At 44.6% G+C, this 27,405-nt stretch overlaps 2 protein-coding genes across 7 annotated transcripts in view; one reads left to right on the plus strand and one right to left on the minus strand.

Annotated features, from left to right (window-relative positions):
* The first annotated feature begins 898 nt into the window (after nt 1-898).
* PANX2 (pannexin 2) overlaps nt 899-27,405 on the plus strand; it is a 48,189-nt gene continuing 21,682 nt past the window's right edge. The window contains exons 1-2 of one of the 6 annotated variants that reach the window (XM_053253647.1): nt 899-1,904; nt 2,361-2,692. In XM_053253647.1, the coding sequence (XP_053109622.1) occupies nt 2,467-2,692 (226 nt within the window). In that variant the 5' untranslated portion in view covers nt 899-1,904; nt 2,361-2,466. Of the gene's footprint in view, nt 1,905-1,965; nt 2,693-22,311; nt 22,375-27,405 lie in introns of those variants that run through there. The other 5 variants (XM_053253653.1, XM_053253651.1, XM_053253648.1 and 2 more) reach the window with 5 other exon arrangements.
* The window catches only part of LOC128326571 (tetraspanin-7-like), a 77,086-nt gene continuing 74,631 nt past the window's right edge, over nt 24,951-27,405 (minus strand). Inside the window, exon 4 of the mRNA XM_053253654.1 lies at nt 24,951-25,386. The gene's annotated coding sequence lies outside the window, so the exon portion shown is untranslated. The remainder of the gene's footprint in view (nt 25,387-27,405) is intronic.

The raw sequence follows: 27,405 nt of genomic DNA on the forward strand, positions 1-27,405 counted from the left end.
GCATCATCCCCCTACGCACACCCACAGCATGACACACATAGTACTTTTAACATGGGTTCTTGAGGGCACAAACAGCAACGGAATTCACAAGAATGCAAGAGATATATTTATGCAAGCATGCATTAGCAGAAACATTTCAACATGCAACTTAACATATTCCCATCCCACATATTTCTTTCCCCAAGCAGAGGTCACGCTCAGCTAACTTGCGCAGGTCAGTCTCGCCCAGCTCAGTGTGATCCAGTGGTGTGGCAATCACACCAACTGGGACAGACTGAAGAGGATTTCAGGGCCCTAGACTTTGGCCCTGAAGTCCAAAGGTAAGAGCACCTTTGCCTTAACAGGTGCTACTTACTGTACCTATAAATCTCATCAAGTCCAGGCCCTATTTCTGCTAACTTTGTGCCATTCTTGCAGTGATGGTTGAAGGTTACTGGAAAGCATCCCTTGGTGGCAAGCCTGTTTCCCTATAAGCAAGTGGAGTCTCCTCCCAGGCGGGCAGGGTCCCATGTTTCCTATTGCCAAGGTACTTTCCCGTGGGCGAGTCCTCCACTCCCTGTTGGCGAGTGAGGCCTCCCTATTGAGAAGTATGTTTCTGTGATTTACTATAGCCCTGGCTTTTATATGACCCGCCTCTGTCTGCGCATTTATAGATCGTTGTCCCAGCCTCAAATGAGCCAATAACGCAGCTTTGCATGAGATAAACACATTAGGACACACGTAAGATCAATGCAATTTAATTTTAAAATCCAGCCACAACAGTAAACGCTGATAAATAATATCGGCTAGGATAAGAGCACATTGTCCGGCAAAAGCAAAAAGTCTACAAGGCGCTGGAAAGGGAAGCCCACAGAAGGGTGTCATAGACGGCGTGGGGGGGAGAGTGTCAAAGCTATGAGCCCTTCTCCAGAAGACCAGCCTGTCACACGAGTCACCGCGACGAAGCTTCGGCTGGCAGTGGGAGACGGGCGGGAAGGAAGCATGAAGCGTCGCGATCAGACCAAAGGAGGGTGACAGTCGTAACGCCTCACCGCCGCCGCTCGGCAACCCGTTTCTACCGGCCCCGTCTCCCACACTCAGCCGCCGCCACTCTCCGACTGCCAACATGCAGCTGCAGAGGCGGGTTTCCTAGCCAACCTTTTTTCCGCTGGCGAACCCTCCGCGGGTCGGGTGACTTGCTTGAGTGCTCTGCCTCTGAAGCCGCCAGCAGACAAAAATCGAGGGAGTAGCCCGGCAGAGCGGATGGTGCCGCCGCCGCCGCCCTGTTGCCGGGAAGCCTTTTGTAGCTGGCAGAGGAAAAGCGGGCCGGGCTCTCTGCTGCCGCGACTTGAAGCGCAACGTGTTGCGTTTGGTGATTCTGCAGCTGCTCCTTCTTTCTGCTACAATGTCTGCAGCCGCTGCCCCCTCCCAGTCACCCTCCTCTCCTGGTGCAAAGAGGTCCCCCCCCTTCTGCTGCGGCTGCTGCTTTCAGCTTAGCCAATTCCAGATGTTTAATCGGAGACCTTAAAGGACCTCTAGCAGACGCGACTGCGTCCAGCCGATTCTTTCCTGTGGCGCTTCGCTCCCTTCTCTGTTTGGCTGCGGCTGCAACTCCCCTTCTCTAACTGCTCTGCACCTTGCAGCTGCTGCAGATGGAAAATTCCGTGCAAGCGCCAGAATAATTACTCCAAACAATTCCATCGCTCCTCCCTTATTTTGGGGGGTAGGTGGGTGGTGTGCATTATACGCAGGGGTGCAGCAGGCTCCCTTTTAGACTAAAGGGAAGATGCAACGGGAAGGCCAGTAAACAGCGGCTTTCCATCTGTCTTCAATAATCTCCATTCATTTTGCCGAGTCATCCTTTGGCTCCCTCCTCAGCTTGGGACCAGGAGAGGACCTCCCTCCCCGCAAAAAACTTCAATAAGGTAAAAGGACAACTCTCTCATTCGACACCCCCTCCTTTCTTGTTCTTTCTGTCTTGCAGCTTGCTCCTGATTGGCTTTTACCGAGCAGAACTCCACTTGCATCTTGACTGCCTTTCTTTTCCACCCCTGTCCGCCGCCCCGTTGGGTTGACGCTAGTGGCATTTTCCTGCACGCTCCTTTTGATTGCATCGCCTTGTGCAATTTGGATCGCGCTGCTGGCTGCTCACGCCCCGTTCTCCTTGCATCGCGCCTCTTGCAATTGCCTGGGGAGGGAGCTGGGGAAGGGGAGCGGGTGTGTGGGCAATCTCCTGGCATTGTTGCCGCAGTCTCACTAGGGACTGTGCTCTTGCAAAGGAAGATGGTGCCTGTGCCGCTGTTGAGCCCGGGCCGCGTCCTCCCTGCCTCGGTACACACGTGCGCTCTCATTGGTCTCAGATGTTTTTCTCATCCCCGCAGGCTGGGACCATCCGCGGCTCAGGATCTTTGGCGAGGCGGCGGCGACGGCGAAGCTTTCTCCGCTGGAGGAGCCCGGTGGTGAGTGCCATCCGCCCCGCAGCCGCTTATGCAACACATCATCGAAAACCATCCCGACATGGCAACGGCGCTGCTAGCTGGGGAGAAACTCAAAGAGCTGATCCTGCCCGGGCCGCAGGACGACAAGTCGGGCTCTCTGGCAGCGCTGCTGCTGCAACTCAAGCTCGAGCTGCCTTTCGACCGCGTGGTCACCATCGGCACTGTCCTCATCCCCATCCTGCTGGTCACGCTGGTCTTCACCAAGAACTTTGCCGGTAAGAAGGGCAGCACCCCAGCCCCGCAGAAAGCATCTCCAGTACCTCTCAGTGGGGGAGGATCCAGAGCAGACATGGCACCTTCAAACATTTATGTGGAAGGTCGAAATCTAGCAGTTGGAGCTTTTGCCCATAGCCCTGCCCCAAATTCGGGAACAACTTCACCTATGGAAATTGAGCCTCAGCTGTCAAAACTCCAGGAAGCTGGCTAGGGAGGAGGTGGGGGAGATACACAGGTTTACACACACCCTCCCAGAGTAGTGGGGTGAAGTGGGGCATGATTATTGCAGATAGAAAAGCACTGGGAAACAGTGGCCATAAACAGTCTAAAACTGTGATCCAGTTCAGCTCAGATGTGAGTGGAGCATTGCCAAGGAAGTCCAATACAGATGCACTGGACTTCAGAAGAGGAAATGTCTCAAAAATGAGGGGATTGGTAAAGAGGAAGCTGGGAGGGTTAAATGACTCCAGAAAGCATGGGACTTATTTAAAACCACAATAATAGAAGTTCAGTTGGAAATAGGGATATGCACAGACCAGTTTGAAAGTCCGGTGGTTCAGCCAATTAGAAGTGGGGTGGGGGGATAACTTTAAGGACTGGGGAGGGTGCTCTTACCCTCACCCTGCCATGTTTCCCCTGCTGGTGTTGTGTTAAAAAACAGTCTTGTGGGGCAGCAAGGGTGCCTCCCTGGTGCATGTTAGACTGCAAGTCCTCAGAGTGCACGTCATACACACCAGAGGCGTAACTACTATTAGGCAAGGGGAGGCGGCTGCCTGGGGGCCCCCACGCCTCGAGCCCCCCCCGAGGCAAGTCACATGACTATATATTGTGAAGTGTGTCTGTGTGTATCAGCGAGGGGCCCATTTTAAAATGTTGTCTCTGGGCCCACTCCAGCCTTGTTACGCCCTGATACACGCCCACTGGGTACTTCTGGTCCGACGTGACCGGGGCGGCAAGGAGGTATGCTGCTGCCCCGCAAGACCGCTTTTTAACACAGCACCAGCGGAGGAAACACGGGGGTGGAGCAGGTGTAAGAGCACCTTTTCCAGTCCTTAAAGCTATCCCCTCGCCTCACTTTCAAACCGTCCGTCTCTGGTTCCATTCGCATCCCTAGTTCGAATGTATACCTAGAACATAACAACAGACCTGCTGGCCCAAGGCCCATCTAGTCCAGTATCCTGTTTCGCACAGTGGCCCACCAGATGCCTCTGGAAGCCACAGGCAGGAGTTGAGGGCATGCCCTCCCTCCTGCTGTTACTCCCCTGTAACTGGTACTCAGAAGCATCCTGCCTTTGAGGCTGGAGGTGGTCTTTAGCCCTCCGACTAGTAGCTGTTGATAGACCTCTTCTCCATGAAGTTATCCAAACCCCTCTTAAAGCCATTCAGGTTGTTGGCTGTCACCACTTCTTGTGGCAGAGAATTCCACAAGTTGATTATGTGTTGTGTGCAAAAATACTTTGGTTTGCTGGTCCTAGATTTCCTGGCAATCAATTTCATGGGATGACCCCTGGTTCTAGTGTTACATGAGAGGGAGAAGAATTTCTCTCTGTCCACTTTCTCCACACCAGGCATGATTTTATAGACCTCTATCATGTCTCCCTGCAGTTGTCTTTTTTTCTAAACTAAATAGCCCCAGGTGTTGTAGCCTTGCCTCATAAGAAAGGTGCTCTAGGCCCCTGATCATCTTGGTTTCCTTCTTCTACACCTTTTCCAGCTCTACAATGTCCTTTTTTAGATGTGGTGAGCAGAATTATACCCAGTACTCCAGGTGTGGCTGCACCATTGTTTTGTATAAGGGCATTATATTATTAGCTGTTTTATTTTCAATCCCCTTCCTAATGATCCCTAGCATGGAATAGCCCTTTTTCACAGCTGCCGCACATTTAGTTGACACGTTCAACACGCTGTCCACCACGACCCCCCTCTCCTGGTCAGTCACCGACAGCTCAGATCCCATCAGTGTACACTTGATGTTGGTGTTCTTCGTCCCCATGTGCATCACTTTACACTTGCCAACATTGGACCGCATTTGCCATTTTGTCATCTACTTACCCAGTTTGGAGAGATCCTTTTGAAGCTCCTCACAATCTGTTTTGGATTTCACTACCCGAAAGAGTTTGGTATCATCTGCAAATTTGGCCACCTCGCTGCTTACCCCTACCTCTAGATCACTGATGAGTAAATTAAAAAGCACCAGTCCCGGTTCAGATCCCTGGGGGATCCCACTTCTTACTTTCCTCCATTGTGAAAACTATCCCTACCCTCTGATTCCTGTCCTTCAACCAGTTAGCAATCCACACATGTACTTGTCCCCTTATCCCATGTCTGCTAAGTTTTCTCAGGAGTCTTTGATGAGGAACTGTGTCAAAAGCTACCAAGGAGGGAAGGTCCCCCCAAGATCAGGAGGATGCCAGCGTGGCTAACAAGTAGAGTCAGGGAAGCTATAAAAGGGCAGAAGACTTCCTTCAGAAAATGGAAGTCCTGCCCAAGTAAATAGAACTGAAAGGAATATAAACTCTGCCAAAAGAAATGCAAGAAGTCAATAAGGGATGCAAAAAGAGAGTTTGAGGAGCAGTTTGAGGTGACAAGAGAGGATATGCTAAACTGTATTTTAAAACTAAAAACTAACAAATTGCCAGGGCCAGATAGCATCCACCCAAGAGTTCTGGAATAACTCAAATGTGAAATTGCTGATCTAGCAAAAATATGTAACTTGTCTCAAGAGGTCTTGGGGTAGTGGTGGACAGCTTGTTGAAAGTGTTGACTCACTGTGTGGCAGCTGTGAAAAGGCAGAGTCCATGCTAAGGTTCATTAGGAAGGAGATTGAAAATAAAAATGCTAAAATTATAATTCCCTGATGGTGTGGCCAACCATGGTGTGGCCACATTTGAAGTACTGCATACAGTTCTGGTCACCGCATCTTAAGGATGACATTGTAGAACTGGGAAAGATGCTGAAGAGGGCAACCAAGGTGATCAGGGGCCTGGAGCACCTTCCTTATTAGGCAAGGCTATAGCATCTGCGGCTTTTTAGTTAGGAAGAGAGATGACTGGGGAGACATGATAGAGGTGTATAAAATTATGCATGGGATAAAGAGAGTGGACAGAGATAAATTTTCCCCCCTCTCTCACAACTCTAGAAGCAGTCGTCATCCCATGAGACTTAAGGCCAGGAAATTTAGGACCAACAAAAGGAAGTACTTTTTCATACAATGCATAATTAATCTGTGGAATTCTCTGCCACTGGATGTGGTGATGGCCACCAGCCTGGATGGCTTTAAAAGGGGCTTAGACAAATTCATGGAGAACGGGTCTATCAGTGGCTACAAGTCACCTCCAGCCACCTCCAGCCTCAGGCAAGATGCCTCTAAATACCAGTTGCAGGGGAGCAACAGCAAGAGAGAAGGCATGCCCTCACCTCTTGCTGTGGGCTTCTCAGGGGCATGTGGTGGGCCATTGTGTGAAACGGGATGCTGGACTATATAGGCCTTAGGTCTGATCCATCAGGGCTGTTCTTATGTCACGGAAGTGGTGTCAGGCTGAAATGGTTAGAGAACAAAAACAAAGAGACAAAATACATAGAGATGAAAGTTTGGGCTGTATACAAGTTAGATAGATAGATAGATAGATAGATAGATAGATAGATAGAATAAAAGAGATGTGTCCGAGAAAATGGCTGAGAGCCACTAGCCTGGACATTAGTAGTGTTGCTGTTTAAGAGACTGAACTATGATTCAGGAGGTTGTATCTCATCTTTGCCATTATAGAACTTCCAGACAGGTAGCTGAGCTTGTTGCAGCAAAAACAACAGAGAGAGTGCTGTGATATCTTGAGAACAAACACATTTATTATAGCTTAGCCTTTCATGGACGAGAGCACATTTCATCAAATGCAGTCAATTAAATGAACTTTAATCTATGAAAGTTCATGCTACAATAAATTTGTTAGTCTCTGTCATTAGCACAATAAGTGGCCTGAGATAAATCCACCATTCTCGGTCTCAGTTCCCCCGCCTGCAATATTGGGTTGTTGTACAGACTGCAATAAGATAGCATATGTGAAGTAGCTTAAACAAAGCACTATCTCTGCTATTTTTATTATACTCGTAAGGCTCTTAACAGAATTGCAAAAGACGAGAATGACAACAAGGATAGTTGCAAACTCGAGAGCTTGAAGGGAAGGTGTAGTGTTGGCAAAGTGCCTCTTGGGAAAGTCGGTGAAATTGCTGCCTTGTGTCACTTGGGGGTCACTAGTGTCAAGAGCAGTAATTGTGGGGTGGATATAGTGGGCGTTAGAATGTTTTCCCAAATAACTCTTAGTTTATTCCTTTCCTGAAATCCTTGGTTGTATTATTGTTGCTGCTACTAAGTCTGAGAAGTGGCAACTCTTCTACCCAAGAGGAGAACTTGATAGTTGCTGGAGTATTTTGACACCACTATTCCAAATAAGTGACCCTTGCTCCTGCTCCTCATTCCCTGGGGGAGATTCAGATTGGAGAAAAACTGCATGGAGGGAAATAATTAACCTCCTTTCCCCCAGCACTGCACTCCCAGTCTGAATTGGGGACCCTTGTGGCTTTATTTAGCCTTTTAAAAACCCTGATCTGATCACAGTTCTCCTGCCTTCTTGTCCCTGAGAACTAAGCCTTCATTCTCTGTTGGCTTGATTTTCTTGTGCTGCCCACCTGTTAGTGGCTGATATAAATCGGCCCAGTAACACTGCTTGTGTGCAAGTTTCACAGATGCAAAGAAAGTGCAAATATTACACAAGAGTAGGTCCTTTGGAAATAATGGGTTTGCTCTTTGTAACATTAGCACAGTTTTTGCATCTGCACAACTTACATACATGCAGCGATACTGGGCTGACATACCCTTGCATGGTCTGTCAGCCACTAACTGCCGTCTTCCTGTAATCCAGTGCCATTTCTCTTTTAAGGCCATTCCAATTCATTAATGATCTCATTCATAATTTCTGTTTATCATTGGCATTTTCTTCTTTGGCATTCATAAAGCACTGTAAGAAGTCCCACCATGTTTTGGTTCATTTCATATATCCAAAGACATTCAGATGGAATAGATTGTTCTGATATATAATCAGATGATATCTATGATATATAATCATCGACTTCCTCAAGATCTGTAAATCTTCATGCATTGCTAGAAGTTGCAGGAGCAACCTGGTGTCTAAAAAAGTGTGTGTATCCTGTAGGTAGCAGAAGAAATAAAGCTATGAATGATGCTTACTAGGACATGCCTGCATATAGGAGATCTGCGGCTTCTGGTATCATTTGTTCGGCACATACAGTCCTACTTTATTTCCCCGCTTCAGCTATGCTGCTGTTCCCAAACCCACTGCCAGTAGCTACAGCTAACCATCTCCAGTGCACTAGCAGCCCAATGTGTGGGTATCACTTAAAAAAAAAAAAGATCAAAGGAATGATGTCCTTTGTATTGTTGTTGCAACCCCTTGCTCCTATTCTTGAGACAGAACTATGCATCAGGAAGTTATATGAACATATTAATTTGCTTTACACTGAGTCCAACTAACTGGCCTATCCGGGAGCAGTTGTCTATCTCTATCCTGACTAGTAGCAGTTCTCCATGAAGAGGACTTTCCTAGCCTTATTTGGAGCCTTTCCAGAGTGCCAACTTTAGTGCAGGAGGAAGTGGTCAAATATTGGATGGCTTAGGATGAGAGTAGTCAAGGTGGAAATAAACTGAAATAAACATATTCAGGCATAATTCCTACATAATATAACTCCTAGGGATGCACATGTCAGGTGGTACAGAAATATGATAGATAAAATAAATGAAAAGGGTATTTTTCATAAATTTGAAAAACTTTAACCGCCCTACAAAAAGATGGGGCCATTCATATTCCTATATCTTATGAAGTTTGGCTACAGTTCCTTACGTTTCTTCAAGCAGGGATTGTGCATACTCTCCCTGCTGTCCTTTTGATCTATTTTTGGCCAATGGGGTTGCAGAGGAGATGGGTGCCCTGCCTCTTCCTCCCTATTCGAATGCGCAGGTTGAGAAGGAATAGGTATGTGCGCATGTGTGGTGGAGAACCTAAATTCTTTTAAAACTTTGCTATTTTAAAAATCATAATAAAAGTTTGACTCATTAAAAAATGTTGTGGGTTTTGCACAAGGGTGCCATGTGTTTCTATAGCCAACTACAAGGTTTTTTAACATGGAAATGTTTAAAAAATGGAATATTCAATGGGAAATTAGGGAGAAAATGAAAGTTGGGAAGGACTGGCCATGGAGCTCTGAAACTAGGCATAGTTGTTGCACAGGATATAGGGACTCTGTGTGTGAAATTTGAAGCTGATCAGCCAATTGATTGATATTTTATTATTTTTTAGATGGGGAGGGTATTTCACTTTCTTTCTTCTTCTTTTTCTTTTTTAAATTTTCCCATAGATCTTGCACAAGACTGCAGTCAGCCACCAGGTGGCAGGCTTGTGCAAGATTGGGGAAGTAAAAAAAACCAGAAAAAGTGATGCATCTGTCTTAAAAATGCAATAAAAATCAATCAATTGACCCATCAACTTCAAATTTTATACACAAAGTCCTACTATCCTGTGCTAGAACTGTGCCTAGTTTCAGAGCTCCATGGCCTGCCTTTCCCAAATTATGATTTAAAAAAAAAACTTGTATTGACCTCTATGTTTAAAAAACAAACAACCTTGTAGCTGGCTATAGAGTGCAGCCTTGCACAAGACCCATGGTGAATCATTATTATTTATTTATTTAAATGAGTCAGGCTTTTCAGAATGGAATAATTTTTAAAATTAAAGAAAAAAATAGAAATGAATGAACATAAGTTGACTCTAAAGCACAGGAAACAAGTCTGCCCAGAATGCTATCGTATCAGTAGACACTCGGCAAAGCCTTACCTCCATCTCATCTTGATCTGCTTTATCCGTGGGGTCTTTCCACACATCAGAATCATACTCTGCAGAATGACAGACTGTCCCAGGTAAACATTTTAGAAAGTGCAACTATTTTTGGATGCACGTATTCCGAGTTAAGCTCCAGTTGTAAACCTGAATAATTCTGCTTGCTATATGAACACTACCTTGCTGTCTGAGTACTGAATTTGGGCTAAACCCCACCCTCATATGAACACACCCCAAGCCTCAGCATGCAAAAGTGCTGTAAACGCCCCATGCAGAAAAACTCTTAAGAGATGCCATGGATTGAACCTGAGACCTTCTGCATGCAAAGCATGTGCACGAACAGCTGAACTGCTGCCCATCCCCAGCTTTGAATCTTAGCTCTGTCATTAGCTGACTAGGCAGCCTTATGCAAGCCACTCCCCGAGATTTCAGCCTTTCTGTCTACAATATGAGCATAAGAAGTTTCACGTCTTGTGTAGGGTTTACAAGAAGATGATTACATGAACTTTTTTAACACTTGTAAAGGGCCAGTTCAAACGATACTGACTCCAGCACATGAAAAGAAGGGGGGGTCATGCCGAGAGTGCACCCATTGAGAGCTCCTCCGTGGACATCGCAACATCCTCTTGGTGTGTCTCTTGATGGCATGTGGGGGCTGTTAAGGGCATGTGATGGCCCTTAAACACCCACACACCCACAATAAGTATTTGTTTAGGGGCCATAACATAATAAACACCCCACACACAATTAAGAGTTGTACCGGGAGAGCATCGGGACATCTGTGGAGGATGTCGTGACAAGCGCACTCTTGGCCACCCCCTCCTCCTTCATGTGCACTGAAGCCAGTAATATTTGAACTGGCCCACTGTGTTGTACAAATGCTGAGTATTATTAATAGCACAGATAAACCAGCGGCCACACATGTAATGAAAAGCCAGAAACAACCAATGGACCATGTGAATTCAAAAATTATCTATATAAACATGAAAACTTTAAGAGTAATCAATATAATAAATGAATGATGTATTATTCTAAATGTACATATAATCAATAATGGTTCATACTCGTATATCCAAATTCCGAGGAATGTGCCACAAGCCATCCACAAATACTACACGTAAAAGATGTTTCAATCATAATAAACATGCATATTTCAAGAGGAAATTATACAAGTGCAATGTCCACTGTATGGACTAAATAACAGTGGCCATCCTCCTATATGCAATGAGGTAAACACTTCTCAAACTTCATCTGAAGCTCATGGAGATAACTTTTGATGCAAGTCATATTCCTTTAATATGGGCTTTACTCCTTTTTGGAGTTTAGTGATCTTGTGAAAAGTTTTTGTTCGTTTTTACGAGTTAAGAGATTTTATAGATTGTTGAATGATGGTTACTGATCCCATTGTAGAATATTCTTAGCAGTTTACCTTTGTCTCTGTTTCTTTTCATGAATCTATGTGGGTTGTTGATCTTTGCTCCGATCCCTTGAGTGAATAAGCTTGTTTCCTCAATAAGCTTGTTGCAACTTTGAGAGGAGTATCCGTGTTAGTTGGTTTTAGCAAAAACAGAAGCATGGTAGGGCACCTTCAAGATTCACAAATGTATTATAGATTCTCAAGATTCACACATTTATTGCAGCATAAACTTTTTGGGGAGTAGATGCATCTTACGAGGTGGGTTGTAGCTTATAAAAGCTGACGCTATAATATATTTGTTAATCTTGAAGGTGCCACGAGGCTTCATTTGATGATTTTCAATTAAAATGAAACAAACTTCAAAAACAGGTTTATTATTTTTCTGTTATTGGTGAATTTTTAATCTCTCTTTAGGAGAACCCAGCTCTTATATGAATGCTTTTTGTATGGAGGGTAGATGGGAACAATAGTCAGACACTCTTCCCTAACTATGGAAATTACTTTCTGTGACAAATGCTTTGGCTGTTACAGAAAGCTATATTGAGGCAGTTCAGAAGATAGTATTTTTAGCTGGATTGACCATAACATCCCCATTCAGAGCCTTTAGAATGTGAATCATTACTGTTTCCCATTGAAATCTTCCCATCTGAAGATATGAGTTTGCAATGATTCTGTTGAGTGATTCACATTAATCCTTTGGTATGTTGCTATTGTTGTTTTGGTCCAGTGGAGAGGGCGAGAAGACAAATAAGAGAAGTGAGGTGGGGCATTCCGTTGAACTGATTTCTGTGGGTTTGGTATGGTATGGTATAATATGCAAGCTTCCAAGTTGAAAAATTCTTATATCTCAAAAGGATGCACACTCCTGTGTGCATGAAGATTTATGTGTGCATGAGTAATGAAGATTAAGGCAAAGCTGTCATCTGACACCAAAATCTAGAAGCTAAGAAGCAAAACTTGGCTACATTATTTCTTATCTGTGAAAAGAAACAATACATAAAATATATCAGGATGACCAGGGAATTTCAATAAAATGGGCCAAACCAAACTATTATGCAAATCAGAATAAAATATGACGCTTTAATTTCGTGAATAGGTTTCATGGGGCTGCTTGGGTTGACACAACCACTTTGCAAATGCTCACAGACTTTTGCCCTGCTCCAGTAAACGCAATCTGCTTAGGGAAAATGTGTGTCAGCTGTACAATGCAAAAGCCTGCTTCATGGGGGACAACAGGCCACGTGCAGTTATCCCACAGGGACTGCCAAGCAGCAGCTTGTGTACAAACCTGGGCACTAAGCACCATTTCTCTGTAGGCTACACTACTTGTACATGCAGCTTTCTGCTGCCTCAGAGAATCAGAGTGTCTGTGTGGGGAAAATGGGTACAATCTGGTCAGGGGCGGAGCCACCATTGAGCAATGTAGTTCTGGGCCGTCGCCAATCAGGGGCCGTGCCTGGCGCCCCAGCCACAAACCCTGTGTCTGATGTCAGACACAGAGGGTGCAGCTTTGCTTGCAAACGGGGCCACACACCCCATTTGAGAGCATATACTGGCCAGCACTGCTTTTGCAGCGTGGCTGGGAACTGGTCTCCCTGCCTTTAAAGGCAGGGAGAGCATCCCTGGCGGTACTGTGAACGCGGCGCTGGCTGCTGTTTGCTCTGGGGAGCGGCTTTGCTCGCAAATGGGGCCACACATTTGGGAGCAAATACTACCAGCCAGCCCCGCATTCACAGCGCAGCCAGGAACGCTCTGCCTGCCTTTAAAGGCAGGGCAAGCAGCTCCCGGCCATGCTGCAAAAGCAGTGCTGGCCAGTATTTGCTCTCAAATGGCATGCGGGGCCCCGTTTGCAAGCGAAGCCACACCCCCTGCATTTGATGTTCAGGGGCGGGGGGGGGGGCGCCACGGCGTGAAGCCTCCAGCTGGCTTCCTCCACCACTGAATCTGATTTCAAATATAGCTGCAAAGTCTTGATCCAGAAACCAGCAATGTTGTAGCAATTGCATTTATGCTTGCTAATCTTGATCATCAGCCTCATCATCAAGGTTAAACAGTTGTAAGAGTCCCACTGATTAAGATGTAGGCCAAGCCTCCAAAATTTTTCTTTGGCTCTAGCAGCCTGCCTAAAATGTTAGACTGTCAGACTGTCCTCTGCTCCATGGAGTGGGGGGACTCACCACTCACCTACAGCCATGCCCTCTGCTCCATCGGGTGGGCAAGCAGGCTTGCCACCTTGCTTGCCTTTCGTGGAGGAACAAGGCCTAGACCTCTTGGTTCTGTAAATAAGCCACTGTATTGTAAGTTGTATTGATATTCCCAAATCTCTTCTTGTTGTCAATAAGCCCCTGTATTATTGCACTGATATTCCTAAAATTCTTCTTTTTGTAAACAGGATTGTATGTATAACTTGCCTTGCAAAGAAAACTGGCAGGGTCAAGAGTTCATGCCTGCTGTACCTTAGTTTCACTTGGAGAATATCAGTTTGACAGTTTGGTTTTGGAGAGAAGGGAACTTTGAATTACACCGATTGGGTTGTTTTAAAAACTATTGGAGCAAAATTTGTGTCTATATATAGACGGGTTGTTCAGTGAGGCAAGTTAGTTGAGTTTGGAAACTTTGAGAGGAAGAGTCCTGGAGACAGTCAAGAAGACAGAGTTGAAATGAAGCTGGAGTCTGGGGAGAGAGGCCACAGAACGGAAGAATTGTTGGCATAAAGCTATTAAAATCATTGACAGAGAGGTGTAATCTCTGCAGAGCTGAAATCACACAGAACTGGAAAAGAACAGAATCTGATGCAGAATTAAGGAAAAGCCAGAGTTGCTAAAGGTGGTCATCAAGGACTCTACATTAGGGCTCAGTAAGACTCAGGTTAGTGGATCATTTTTGACCACATTTTGTTTAGTCCTTATGCTCTTTGGTTAATGGGTGGGGGGGGTGCGCGCGCGCGTGTGTGAGTGCATGCTAAACTTGTGAAGCAACTTTTGATTTAAAATTGAACTATTTGCAAAATAAAATTACTTGTTTATCTTTAAAAAGAAAAATTGTAGCTTCTATTTACTTCACTCCACACCTATAGGCCATACCACTCCACCAAAGTTTGTTTTTGCAACAGAAATTTAAAAGACTGTTGTGGTAGATTCAGCCTAGAGCACAAATGTTTACTTGGTGGCAGCAGTTAAACTAGTAATTGTCAGGGAGATCTGTGAGTTGTGTGGGAAGCAGGGCGGATCCTCCACGTATGGTGGCGAGCAGTGGAATACGCAGCTATTCCTCCGCGACCCTGTTTGCTTGCTCACTTCTCCCGGTTGTGTCCATCGATCACCCAGCTCAGGCACTGTGGTCAAATTTCCAAGGATCATGGCTAGCTGATGCCTGGGAAGTGTCAAGCCCTGATGTAGGCACAAGTTTAATTCACCTGCTAAAATCAAGGAGACTTTAAAATGCTTAGCTGACTGAATTGTATTCAAAGCTTGTAATGCAAACATTGACTTCTGTGGCTTGTGTTCTGACAGTGGAATCTGACACTGAACAATAATGTGGAGTGGTTGTTTTTTAAAAACAAAGACAACCAAGAAAACACCACCACATTAATTTATAAGAACCATTCAACTGTCAAAAGAGAGTTAAAAGGCAAACACATTGTGAAAGATCACAAACCACTAAAAGGTGTTTTTAAAAACAAAACAAAAAACACCAATACAAACTTTGTCCAAAATATTCATACATGGCCCACATCACTAGCCACTTCAGAATAAATGAATACATTCAATAATTGCAATTTACTAGCATACATCCTGACGTGTTGTGTTAGTATAAAGGGTAAGGATATAGTGCAGTGATAATGTGCAAAGGAAGAACCTCTGTTCTGTCGGTAGTAGAAGATGTTGACACAGTGCACAACATGTTGCACAACCTTGTATATGTCCCAGAGAAGGACTTCCATTGTTGGTTGTGCAACATCATGGAGCACCACAAACAGCCTAGAGGCATATATCCTTTCACATTAGTGTGACACTAGTCTGGATGTAAGCCACTGAATGCAAATAAATACTCATGGATTTTGAAGCAATCCGTGCAAAATTCCAAATGTATTTAAACCCTGAGGTTTTCTTCAGTAGCTGGTAGTAATATAATGCAAATCTTCACTACTACTTAGAAGTTCATTCAAAACAAATGAATTTGTCTTCACAAATGTTAGAAATTCCTTCAGAACATTGGAGCAGCTAATGGAGCTTTCAGTCTAGAGATATCTCCATTTTTATAGACTTAAACAACTCCATACACTGTCATTAATCATACTGAATAAATCCTTTCCTAGAATATGCCTTTGTCCCCCTCAAGGTTCCCCCCCCACCTTCTCTAATATGGATTGTTAAAAAATTATTTTGACAGCAATAAAAATGCATAACAATATTTAGAACTGAAAGCTTCCACCTACAAAATAAGGGCATTGTTTCTAGAGTGCAACTGGCACTCTATATATTTACGTGTTATTCATAACTTTCAGATAATGGCCTGATTCAGAGATGAGAACAAGTGAGAAGGCATTGTATGACTAATACTATACATGGTTGTACACGTACAGAACTGCAGGTAATAAATGCAGATTGCAGATAAATATTCAAGAGATGGATGAGTAGATATATATAACCATTATGAGCAGGGGGAGCACAGATTTCACTGGTGCACATAAGGGCAAATGGATTTATTTCCGTTTGTATGAGTTCCTGGACTTTCCCATATGCTTTGACATCTGGTACTGATTGATGCACAGAGGTCAAATATCTGAATATGCCTGTTGGGCAGTGGGCTTCAGTGCAGGTTTTTGCATGTGCAGAACAGCTCTCCTGAATGTTCAAGACCTCTTAACATTTATGTAGAGCAAGACCTGATTGGGACAGGTGTCAATAAAAGGAGTAGCAGCATCTTTCCATGCTTGAAGCCCATCTTTGTGTGAGAGAGATTCAGAATTTCCATTTGTGTTTTATGGAGAAAGTTAAAACGTGCTCTTCTTCTCATGTAATTGCTGTGCATTTATCTGAATATGATGAGGAGGGGAGCAAGAATGGTTCCTCTGTGAAGAAGCCTTCTGTTCATACTCTCTTCCAGCAACTGCATGCTTGGCTTTCATGAGAAAGGACTTCTACCATTATTCTCCACACAAATGGAATCTGATGGGCTAAGGTTCCTATGGGAAGGGCCCCTTTCTTGTGAAGGTCCATTGTGTGGCCTCCAGGGAGGACATGGCCACCAGGCATATTAGCATCAAGGTGTGGGGCCAGAAGGAATTGTCTTGCTCTCATCCCCTCATCCACTAAACACATAGAGATGTGTGGTATGTGAGAAGCAGGCTAGAGTCCTCTCTACCATAGAAAGCACAATTAGTGTAACAGAGTTTTAAATCAGTTGTGGGAAATCCAGGTTGAAATCCCAATCTAGCCATGAAGTTCACTGGATGGCCTTGAGAAAGTTGCTTTCTCTCAGTCTAACCTGTTTCATAGGATCATTGTGAGGCTAAAATGCTACTCTGAGCTCCTTGGAAGAAGGGCTGGAAAGAAATGATAAGATTCTGAAGTTTAGACAGTGTAGCAATATGATCATTTTATGTTAGTTTCCCATTTTATTGATGCATTCTGTTTCAAAGATGTGCAATTGTGTATAATCTGAATACTAGTAGGATTTGCTGTGCAAGCCCAATAGTTGCCAATTTAGCAGCAAATGTAGTATCCTAATAATCTGCTTTTTTTTTTTTAAAGAGCAAAATAAAGTGCTTTAAAATCCCACCAATAGAAGGGTTTACTTATTATAGAAGTGAGGGACAAATTTGAGTTTGACACACTTCCAATGACATCATTGAAAACATGACAGGGTCTAAATGCCTCCCTCTTCTTTCCTTACCAGATTAACCTGTCCATGGTGTTATTAATTGAAGGTCTTCTGGAGATACTCCCTCTTGCCACACTGGGACTCTGGGATATGTAGTTTCCAGGATGTCCATACTAAGGACTTTTGGGGGGCCCTGGAGAACTTCATTTTCCAGGATCCTTCATTTTCCAGGATCCCTGGCACCTGCAGTGCTGTAGGACAGTATTGATGATACTAGGGAGGAGTGGAGGTCTTGCAGAGAGACCTCCAGTGAGACTTCCCCATTGATGCCACAAGGTAAATAGGGGGAAAGGGGGCAACTGCAGCAGCAAGGACCCATGAAGCCATTAGTAAACTGCACTCGTAAACTGCAAGGAAGTGGTGAATTTGTAAGTTTCTAAGTTGTAAGTAAACTGCAGGAAGGGGTGAATTTGTAAGTTTGCCATTTTAAGCCTGCATTTCCATTCTTCAGTGCTATCGTTTGTTTTGACTTTAGAGAGAACTTGTTGGGAGAATGAACAGAATTGTAAGGGGCGGGGTTGAAAGAGTAAACCAGGATTTCTGAGCTCAGTGGAGCCAATCATGAGAATTCATATTTCCCAGGCAATCCTGATCAAACTACTGTGGATAAATTGCATTTAACCAGGGCACTTTCCAGATTAGCTGCCGAACAGCAGGAAAATGCTCCTGTTCAGGCAAATCACATTCAAAACGTAAACAGCAGGGGGAGCCGTCTCACTGAAACTAACAACCCCCCAAAACAGCAAATTTCTTATGCTGGATATACAACATCATAACACTATATTGCAGCGATTAAATTCAAAACAAGGCATTGGAAATCTGAATGGCACCCTGCTGTCAGCGTAGGGACTGCTGTGTCACAATGCAGGAAGTGTGGAAGCACACTTCAGAGATACTACGTGACCCTGTTCCAGGGTCTAATCTGGAAAGAACCCTTGATAGAAAGCCAGGATCAGATAATGAGGCTATTCCCACGATCAAGCGAGATCAAGCTAGGGGAGCCTAGCCCGATTTTGCCTGACCGTGAGAACCACTGGGCTTGCAGGCGAGCCTGGTGGCTTCCAGGTGGTTAACCTGCCAAACTACCCCTCCCCTTAAATCGGGTTTGTGGAAACTTATTTTTTTAAATTGTGAGTTGCTCCTGGCTCAGGGGTCTCTCCAGCATGCCCTGCACGCTTGCCCCCAAACTTCTCAGCCCCTGCCGGCTCCGTGACGGAGCCAGCAGTTGTGTGGGGTGGCCACTGTGGCCGCCCAGAGCTGCGGCTCTGCTTGTCTGCGGGGAGAGCGGGCTAAGCTCCCCGTTAACCCCCTCATGGCTCTTCTCACTAATTGTGAGAAGAGCCTCAATATATACTGTCTTTTAACAGGACACGGGAGAAGGCAATGGTAAACCACTCCTGAATTCTACTAAGAAAACCACATGGCTGTGGTCGCCAGGAGTCCACACTGACTCGACAGCACAACCCACACAACAAAAGACACACAACTTTGATTATGGTGATTGCCACATTTGAGGCAGGAAAATGACCCTGGAAGTTTATGTTGAATGACAGCATGCAAACTTAGGGATAGCCAAACAACTTCTACAAACTACTCTATGCTAAGCATACTTTCAAATTGTGCAACAGAAATCTAAAAGAGGGGAGAAAAGTAATAATCTGTAGGAGAGGACACCATTGATAAGGAAAAAATGGATCTGTATCCTACTATTTGTTGACTTCGCTCCTTTTGTCTAGATGCTTGAAATGTACGTTTTTTAAAAATCTGTTAAAAAATATCAGTAGGTAGATTTATTTATTTTATTTATTTTTACATTTATATCCCACTCTTCCTCCAAGGAGCCCAGAGTGGTGTACTATATACTTGGGTTTCTCCTCACAACAACCCTGTGAGGTAGGTTAGGCTGAGAAAGAAGTGACTGGCCCAGAGTCATCCAGCTAGTATCATGGCTGAATGGGGATTCGAACTCAGGTCTCCCCAGTCCTAGTCCAGCACTCTAACCACCACACCTCGCTGTTCAGGTGCCACACTGCTTTATGAAGATATAATGATTGTTCCCTCCAAAGCATAACAAAAGTTACAAGCTCTAAGCAAAAGTCTTGGTTGTGTATTTTTGCTTATTCACTGAGTGTAGAGATGTGAAGGCCTGGAAATAAATGGGAGGTGGGGGGACTCTGGGAATTCTCCCCCCCCCCCGGAAATGTTTCTTTTCCCTCCCTCCAGTTCACCCCCTCCCCCCGGCCTTCACAACTCTAGCTGAATGTAGAATAGGCCTATAGAGAATGTGAAGTGTGGGGTTATGACAGCCCAGCAAAACCCATTGCCTTGTTCTGGTATGGTTGTCAGACCAAACGAGTGGTGACTGGTCATTTGCAGATCCTAGGGATGATGTGGAACACGGAAATACATATCTTCGGCACTACTGAGTCTGGACTACAGCTCCATTATAGGTTCAGTACAGAAACATTAAGGGAAGGTCATAACATACTATTCTGTTTGTTTCATAAGCTGCATAGTTTCTTGGTTTGGGTTTTTTTTAAAAGACTACTATACCATTTTCAGGCAGTTCTCGTCTGTTTTTTGTTTTTTTTAAAACCAGCTGCTTATTGTGTCTTCATTATTTATTTATGGCACCGTTAAGGAATAAATATTCTCTTAACTATTCATCACCTCATGTATTTCAACACAGTTAAAGCCTTGTCATTAGACACAGCCTGTTTATCCAAATCTCCTGATTATTCAGATTCTCTGCATTATCCTGCACATTTATCTATATCAGTGAATTGTTGCAGGCAGATGAATCAAGAGATTTGAATATCCATATGTTGCTGAGGACCACTTGAATGGGATTACACCATTTTATTGGCAAATAAAGAAAGCTTCCATGCTCTGACTAAAGGTATGGGCTATTCAGACGTTACCTCCCTCCCACCCACTTTCCTCCCATCCTCCCATGGAAATAATGCTACACATGCAGACGCACACACACACATTCCACTGAGAGGTCAGGAGCAGGTCGTGGGTTCTTCCTCACTCCTGCTCCCTGCTCTACAGGTTGATGCGAACCTCCAAACTGGGAGATCCTGCCATTATCTGAATGTAGGAGGTCTCTTAGTCTTGGTAATTAAAATCTCTACCCTGGAGTTCTTTAGAAGCCTATGAGCCCCTGGTGGCGCAGTGGTAAAACTGCTGCCCTGTAACCAGAAGGTTACAAGTTCGATCCTGACCAGGGGCTCAGGGTTGACTCAGCCTTCCATCCTTCCGAGGTCGGTAAAATGAGTACCCAGAATGTTGGGGGCAATATGCTAAATCATTGTAAACCGCTTAGAGAGCTCCGGCTATAAAGCGGTATATAAATGTAAGTGCTATTGCTATTGCTATCAGGGGCACCCCAGTGAGTATTAAAATAATGGGCACGCTTCCTTGACTACAGTCCGTACCCAGCAGTGCTGTGCTTCATCCGAATATTGGATGTTTTTCAGGATTCACCTCAAGTCATAAAGAATGAGCCCAGCAGACCTCCGTGGGATTCTGAGCAAACACACAAATCGGCTGTGCACACGAGCAGCCCTACCTAGGTTCGGGCAGACCTACCAAGGTAGGGCTGTTTGTGTGCAGCACCGGGATCAAGGCCAATCCCGGTGCTGCCTCCCTTGGTAACCTGAGTTTCTTACCTGAGCTTTTACCTGGGTTAAAGGGTGTGCCCTTTACCCCAGGTCTGGGGTTGTGTGTAGGCTCGGGCAGCAGGCAGCCCCAAGCCTAGACAGAGCCAGGCTCTTAGAGCACCAGGCTTGAGGGGGAATCCCTGAATGCTCGTGCAGTGCATTGAGGGCTGTCTGGAAGCCGGGACTCATTTTCTTGGCTTCCAACGAACCGCTGCTGGGAGGAGCGCAGATCGTGTAGGTGCACAAAAGTGCAACAGAGGAGTGTACAGATTGTCCGGTGGGGGGAGGTAGGTTCAACTCTGCCTTCCCCCTCCGACTGGACTGCCCTCCCCTCCCCTCCCAGCTACCGATTGTGTGAACACCCTGAATAATATCCCATAACGTTCTGCAGTGATCAAGAATTCTGTGCCAGACCATACCGTGTAGAATAGTCTCTTCCAACCAGGGGTGTTGCTAGGTAATTAATTATTAATTAGCCTCTCCTAACAATAATTACATGCAAGAAGTGGAATAGCGTGAAATAAGTGAACTATGTGACATGAACGGAAGTCATATTTACAATATGACTGTAAATACTAATCCAGAGATATCCAAGTAAGTCTTTTCTCCAAAAGGTTTCTCATTATTGCTGCCCTAATCCTGGATAGTGAAAGTCTTATATTGTTCTCCTTTGGGGGTTGGGAGCAGGGGTGTCATTAGGGAGTGGCCCACGGAGCATGAGCCCCCAATATATTGCTCAGAGCCCCGAACCTCATCAGCCACCTCCCTCCTCCGTGGAAGTGCCTGCACAAAACCTTACCCCTGCTAACTGAGTAGAGACACCTAGCAGAGAGCCAGAGGCGTATCTAGGGAAAGTAGCGCCTAGGGCAAACACTGAAATTGCGCCCCCTATCCAAGCATGTTGACTCCTGGCGACCCCAGAGCCCTGTGGTTGTCTTTGGTAAAATACAGGAGGGGTTTACCATTGCCATCTCCCACGCAGTATGAGATGATGCCTTTCAGCATCTTCCTATATCGCTGCTGCCCAGTATGGGTGTTTGGGAAACATACCAGCAGGGATTCAAACCAGCAACCTCATGCTTGCTGATCATTTCCCTGCTGCACTATTAGGTGGCTAGCAATGAGTAAATCAATAGTGAAGAAAAGTGTGAGGATGCCAGCAGCGACTCTGAGCGGAGCTTATTGCAAATTACAGTATGGATCATGTGGACCCTTTCACAGTCTGCGTTTCTTGCTTAGCTTGTTCATTTAGCTTATTCCCCTTACTGTTTCTGCTAGCAGTTTCCCACCTCTGTCCATTCCTGCCTGAGCTCATGAGGTTTGCAAGGGCAATGATTCATCATGAACCAAATCAGATCAAGGCAGGGTTTCATTTTCCTAGCAGTTCTGACATCTGCATGAAAGGAGAGATGTCATTCTGTCTCCCATGGGAAGTAATTTGGAATTACAGCATTTGAAAGATGCCCTTTAAGAGGCTTATGTGTAGATCCTCGAAAAGGACAGCTTATATAACATTGAGACGTGTGTCCAAAGTGATGATATATTTGACCACCAGCAGAAATTGCACAAGCATACCCCTTTTTCTAACGCAGATCTTCTTTATTTCTCCCAGTTCTTTTAAGAAGTTTGATAAGCCAGTCAATGTACAGTTTAATAAAAATGGCATGCTTTGGCTTTCTCGTTATGTGAAATGACTTGATTATACCTAAGGAAGCTCCTGAATACTGTATTTCTGTATCTCTTAGCAGTCACCTAGCTCAGCCCTCTACCACTCGTCAGCTAGAAAATGAGATGTAATGGAGAAGACAGTAAGTTATATGACTGACGCATCTGTTCAAGCTTTTTGTTTTGATGCCTGATATGTCATCATCTTAGTATAATTTATACTTTCAGCATGTGCAATTTCACATTATTTTCATGGGTTCGGCATCTCCTTATGCACTGCATTGTACAGGTGAAACTCGGAAAATTAGAATATCGTGCAAAAGTCCATTAATTTCAGTAATGCAAATTAAAAGGTGAAACTGATATATGAGACAGACGCATTACATGCAAAGCGAGATAAGTCAAGCCTTAATTTGTTATAATTGTGATGATCATGGCGTACAGCTCATGAAAACCCCAAATCCACAATCTCAGAAAATTAGAATATTACATGGAACCAAGAAGACAAGGATTGTAGAATAGAACAATATCGGACCTCTGAAAAGTATACAGTGTACTGTGCTTGATTGGCCAGCAAACTCGCCTGACCTGACCCCATAGAGAATCTATGGGGCATTGCCAAGAGAAGGATTAGAGACACGAGACCAAACAATGCAGAAGAGCTGAAAGCCGCTAATGAAGCATCCTGGTCTTCCATAACACCTCATCAGTGCCACAGGCTGATAGCATCCATGCCACGCCACATTGAGGCAGTAATTGCTGCAAAAGGGGCCCAAGCCAAGTACTGAATACATACGCATGCTTATACTTTTCAGAGGTCCGATATTGTTCTATTCTACAATCCTTGTCTTCTTGGTTCCATGTAATATTCTAATTTTCTGGGATTGTGGATTTGGGGTTTTCATGAGCTGTATGCCATGATCATTACAATTATAACAAATTAAGGCTTGACTTATCTCGCTTTGCATGTAATGCGTCTGTCTCATATATCAGTTTCACCTTTTAATTTGCATTACTGAAATTAATGGACTTTTGCACGATATTCTAATTTTCCGAGTTTCACCTGTAGGAAGATGCTGAAAGGCATCATCTCATACTGCGTGGGAGGAGGCAATGGTAAACCCCTCCTGTATACTACCAAATAAAATCACAGGGCTCTGTGGGCTCCAGGAGTCGAATTCGACTTGATGGCACACTTTACCTTTACCTTCTTATCCAACCTCAAGCTGCCTAATCCTGTGCATATTTACTCAGAAGTGAAGTCCACTGAATTTCTTATCTCAACTATGTGTGTGTCAGATTGCAGCTTTGTGCACAGCAGATTGAGAGTGAAACACACAGTCACACACATCAGTTTGTGCAGCTTTTGCTGGACTGCACCATTTGAGTCTGAAAGGGGGATGTCACATGATTGACTGCTTCCCCATATTTTAACAAAAAACCCAGCACTCTGTGCATGCAAAGTAAATATGTTTTGGAGGAGGACCCTAGCTTAGCCTGCTCCCTCACATGATAGCTTTGTATATGCAGCAGGTTTCTGAGATATGAGAAAGCATCATCCAAACATTTTGTTAGAGGTGTTCAGCCCAGCAAAAGCAACACTACATGATGGTTTGAGTATCTATCTTCAGAGTAATGCTGAATGTTTCATTTAAAGGAAAATGGTTTGTACTGCTAAAGTATGTCTGAAGATCCTAGATTAAGGATAAAAGCCTGCCCTGCACACACAAACACACACACACACACACACACACACACACACACACACACACCAAATATCAGTGAACATATCATTGCCCACTTTGTTGGAGAGCTTAAAATTAAGCTCCTGATTCAGCTACCTACCTTAATCATGTAGTAAAAATTAAGTGTTTGTGCTTCTCTGAGAGAAGCTTTAAACATGTGTGCACTGATTCAGAGCTCCACATGCATTCCTGTGTGCTTGTGGACATAAGAACATAAGAGCAGCCCTGCTGGATCAGGCTCAAGGCCCATCTAGTCCAGCTTCCTGTTTCACACAGTGGCCCATCAGATGCCTCTGAGAAGCCCACAGGCAGGGAGTGAGGGCTGGCCCCTCTCCTGCTGCTGCCCTACAATTGGTATTTAGCAGCATCTTGCCTCCGAGGCTGGAGGTGGCCCTATAGCCACCAGATTAGTAGCCATTGATAGACCTGGAGGAGGCTTTACAGACAGGGCTTCTACCCCGAATCTCCTTCGAGAGAGAGTGCGCGCATTCACACACCAGCCAAACTTACCCCAAAGTCCCTTCGAGTTCCTTGGACCCACTCCACACACAAATCAGGCTTTGTTTTGCAAATTCTAGCTTATCTAGAGGTATTTCTGGGTGTTTAAAATGCGGCTTTTAAGCTAATTTTTCTGAAAACGAAGGAGCAAATAGGGAGAGGCACTCACATAGAATCATTGGCATGATAAGAGGGATACTCTCTTTACAAATGTAGATGTAGCTCTTTAGTAATCTCTCCCCCACCCCCGCAATTGACTTGAAGGAAAACACGGACACCTGCCACGTGAACTTGCATCAGAAGCAAACCCGAGAGCAGAGAAGATGGGCTGCTTCCCTCAATGCCGTGAGCATACTTCGAAGTGGCGTCACTCAACATTTACCCTGCAGCATGAAGCCATGTGTGAATAACTCCCAGGTGTTCTTATGCAAATAGGTTGCCTGTATTCATAGAGGCAGAGAGAAAGGAGAGCAATGCACACACGCACACGCTTTAATTGAAATGAAAGGGAGCGAACCAGCCCTTGCTGGAGGCTGAGTTCTGTATACATCAAAAAATTAAAGACCAAAGTGGGTGGCTGGTGGTGGATTGGAATGTAGGAACTTGAAAAGTGGCCAGAATTGGTATACTTCATCTCTCTTCTTCAATATCCACACCTCTTTCTACACTAGGATGCTGTATGGCCATCTAGTGAGTATTCCCAACTTCTGTTCTCCAGGCCCTACCCGATATTTTTGTTGTTCCAAAGTAATTGGGCTGGGAAACATTTTGTAGTTATCTAGCAAGTTAAGGATGTGCTTTGGGGGTGTCCCTTGCCATGTTCACTAGGTAAAATACTCTCTTTCCTTTCCTCGGAAATAGCAAAATGGCATTTTTGTATCCGTTATATTGCCATTCTTGGATGCCAGAGACCTGTGAATGAAAAATAAAGTATTAATGTAGTTTAGTTTATTCACATCTAACAGAGTTCTTAAAAACTCTCATTTATTCCTAAATTGTCCTTTGATTCAGTGCTCTGCCTAAATAAGAGAGTGATTGTGGCTAATAGTATGAAGTGTCACAGAATTTAGAAATAATGATTTTCTGATTGGAGGACTATCTGTGAAAGGAGCATGATGTGATCAAAGCAATTCGGAATTGGGGCTCTGCCATTCCAAATGATAGCTGTAGCTTTGATCTATGCTAAAATTAGACTCTGCTCTATACAACTGCTAATTTTTTTAAAGGGCAGGAAGTTGGCTATATCTAGCCTACTTTCTCTACAAAAGAAAAGGTCCATTGGAACATATCATGGGTTTCTTTTTCCCCCTGTGGTTATTTCTTTTTCTTTTTGAACTGTGTCAATGATAGTGAGAAAACACTATCATGAAAAATGAGTTTTCATGTTTTCATTATTAATATAGTCCATTAGACAATACAGCAGGATTGGTCTTTATATGAGCCATGTATAACAACTCCATATAAATAGTGACTGGCATACAAAGCAAGGATACACCAGTGCAGCAAAAGGAGCAGGCTAACAGACCTTCCTAACTGACTGTAACAGGGAAGTGGTGATTTTTAAAGACCTCCCCTTCCCCAGGAAGTCCTATGTGCCACCTGAAAGTATATCCCTGAGGGTTGTACAGCCACTACCTGGGGACGTCTTCAAATATTGCCTCTTCCCCGGTGCACTTAGTTGGGAATTTATATCCTCCCCAAAACTTATGTCTCTGGGCAGCTATGACTAGGAACTCTATGAAGCTAGTGTTAATATGGGATATGTCTTTGCTGCATATGAAGCATTTCAGAGTGGTCCCATGTGGGACAGTTGCAAGCTTTTATTTGCCTTCAAAGCCATCAGATAAAAGTCCAATTCCATTGCTAGCACTTACAATATATGAAATGCAGAGCTGGCTTCAGGGTTTGGGAGCTTTTATCAGCAAAGGGCAGAGAGGATGTGATATACAGATTGAAAGAGTACCCCAAAATTCTCTGCCAGATTATTCCTGCATGCAAGCGAGACAAGCCATATGCCAAATTCTAAATTTGTCCTGGAGTTTATATACAAGATTAGTGTCTGGGTTTTTTTTCCACTGGGGACAATAATAAGCATAGATAAGATTAAGGGGACCATGCACTGTGTGGTATGTCTTGTTTGAAGGTTCTGCCTAGCTTCCTTAGACTTCCCCAGAGGGTCTCACAGCCCTGATCAACGGCTCAATTTTGACACCTTCTATAGCCAGCTATGTTGAAATGGTAACTGTGTGATGGGCTGTTTAAGGTTTGAAACCAGGTCAGTCTGCTAATAAGGTGTAGTGAGGTGGCTGCCTCGGGTGGCAGAGTGGAGGAGGTGGCAGAGTAACCATCCATGCCACCTCCAGCTGCCTGTCTTGCTGACCATCTTATGGGCAGGTGGTCCTCCCTACTTGCCAACAGCAATAGTGCCCCTCCTGCTACTGCTGCACCACCACTCTTCCTCTTCTTGCTTTTTCATAGGATCATAGGAAGCTGCCTTATATCGAGTCAGGCCATTGGTCTATCTAGCTCAATATTGTCTACATAGATTGGCAGCAGCTTCTCCAAGGTTGCAAGCAGGAATCTCTCTCAGCCCCAGCCACGGAGGGAAATTGGAACCTTCTGCATATAAGCATGCAGATTCTCTTCCCAGAATGGCCCCATGCCCTAATCTTACAGTGCTCACACATGTAGTCTCCTATTCAAATGCAAACCAGGGTGGACCTTGCTTAGAAAAGGAGACAATTCATACTTGCTACCACAAGACATGCTCTCCTGCCTGTCCACTCAGCAGAGCAGAATGAGGCATGGGGTCCTCCACATTCTTCCTTCTACTCCAATTCCCACCTCCTACCTTTTCAAAGGCAGGGAGTGGGATGAGGAGAGTGGCAGTGGCAGCAGCATGGGCATTGGGGATCAGCAGTAATCGTTGCA

Source organism: Hemicordylus capensis, chromosome 5 (genome assembly GCF_027244095.1).
Source record: "Hemicordylus capensis ecotype Gifberg chromosome 5, rHemCap1.1.pri, whole genome shotgun sequence".
Classification (NCBI taxonomy): Eukaryota; Metazoa; Chordata; class Lepidosauria; order Squamata; family Cordylidae; genus Hemicordylus; species Hemicordylus capensis.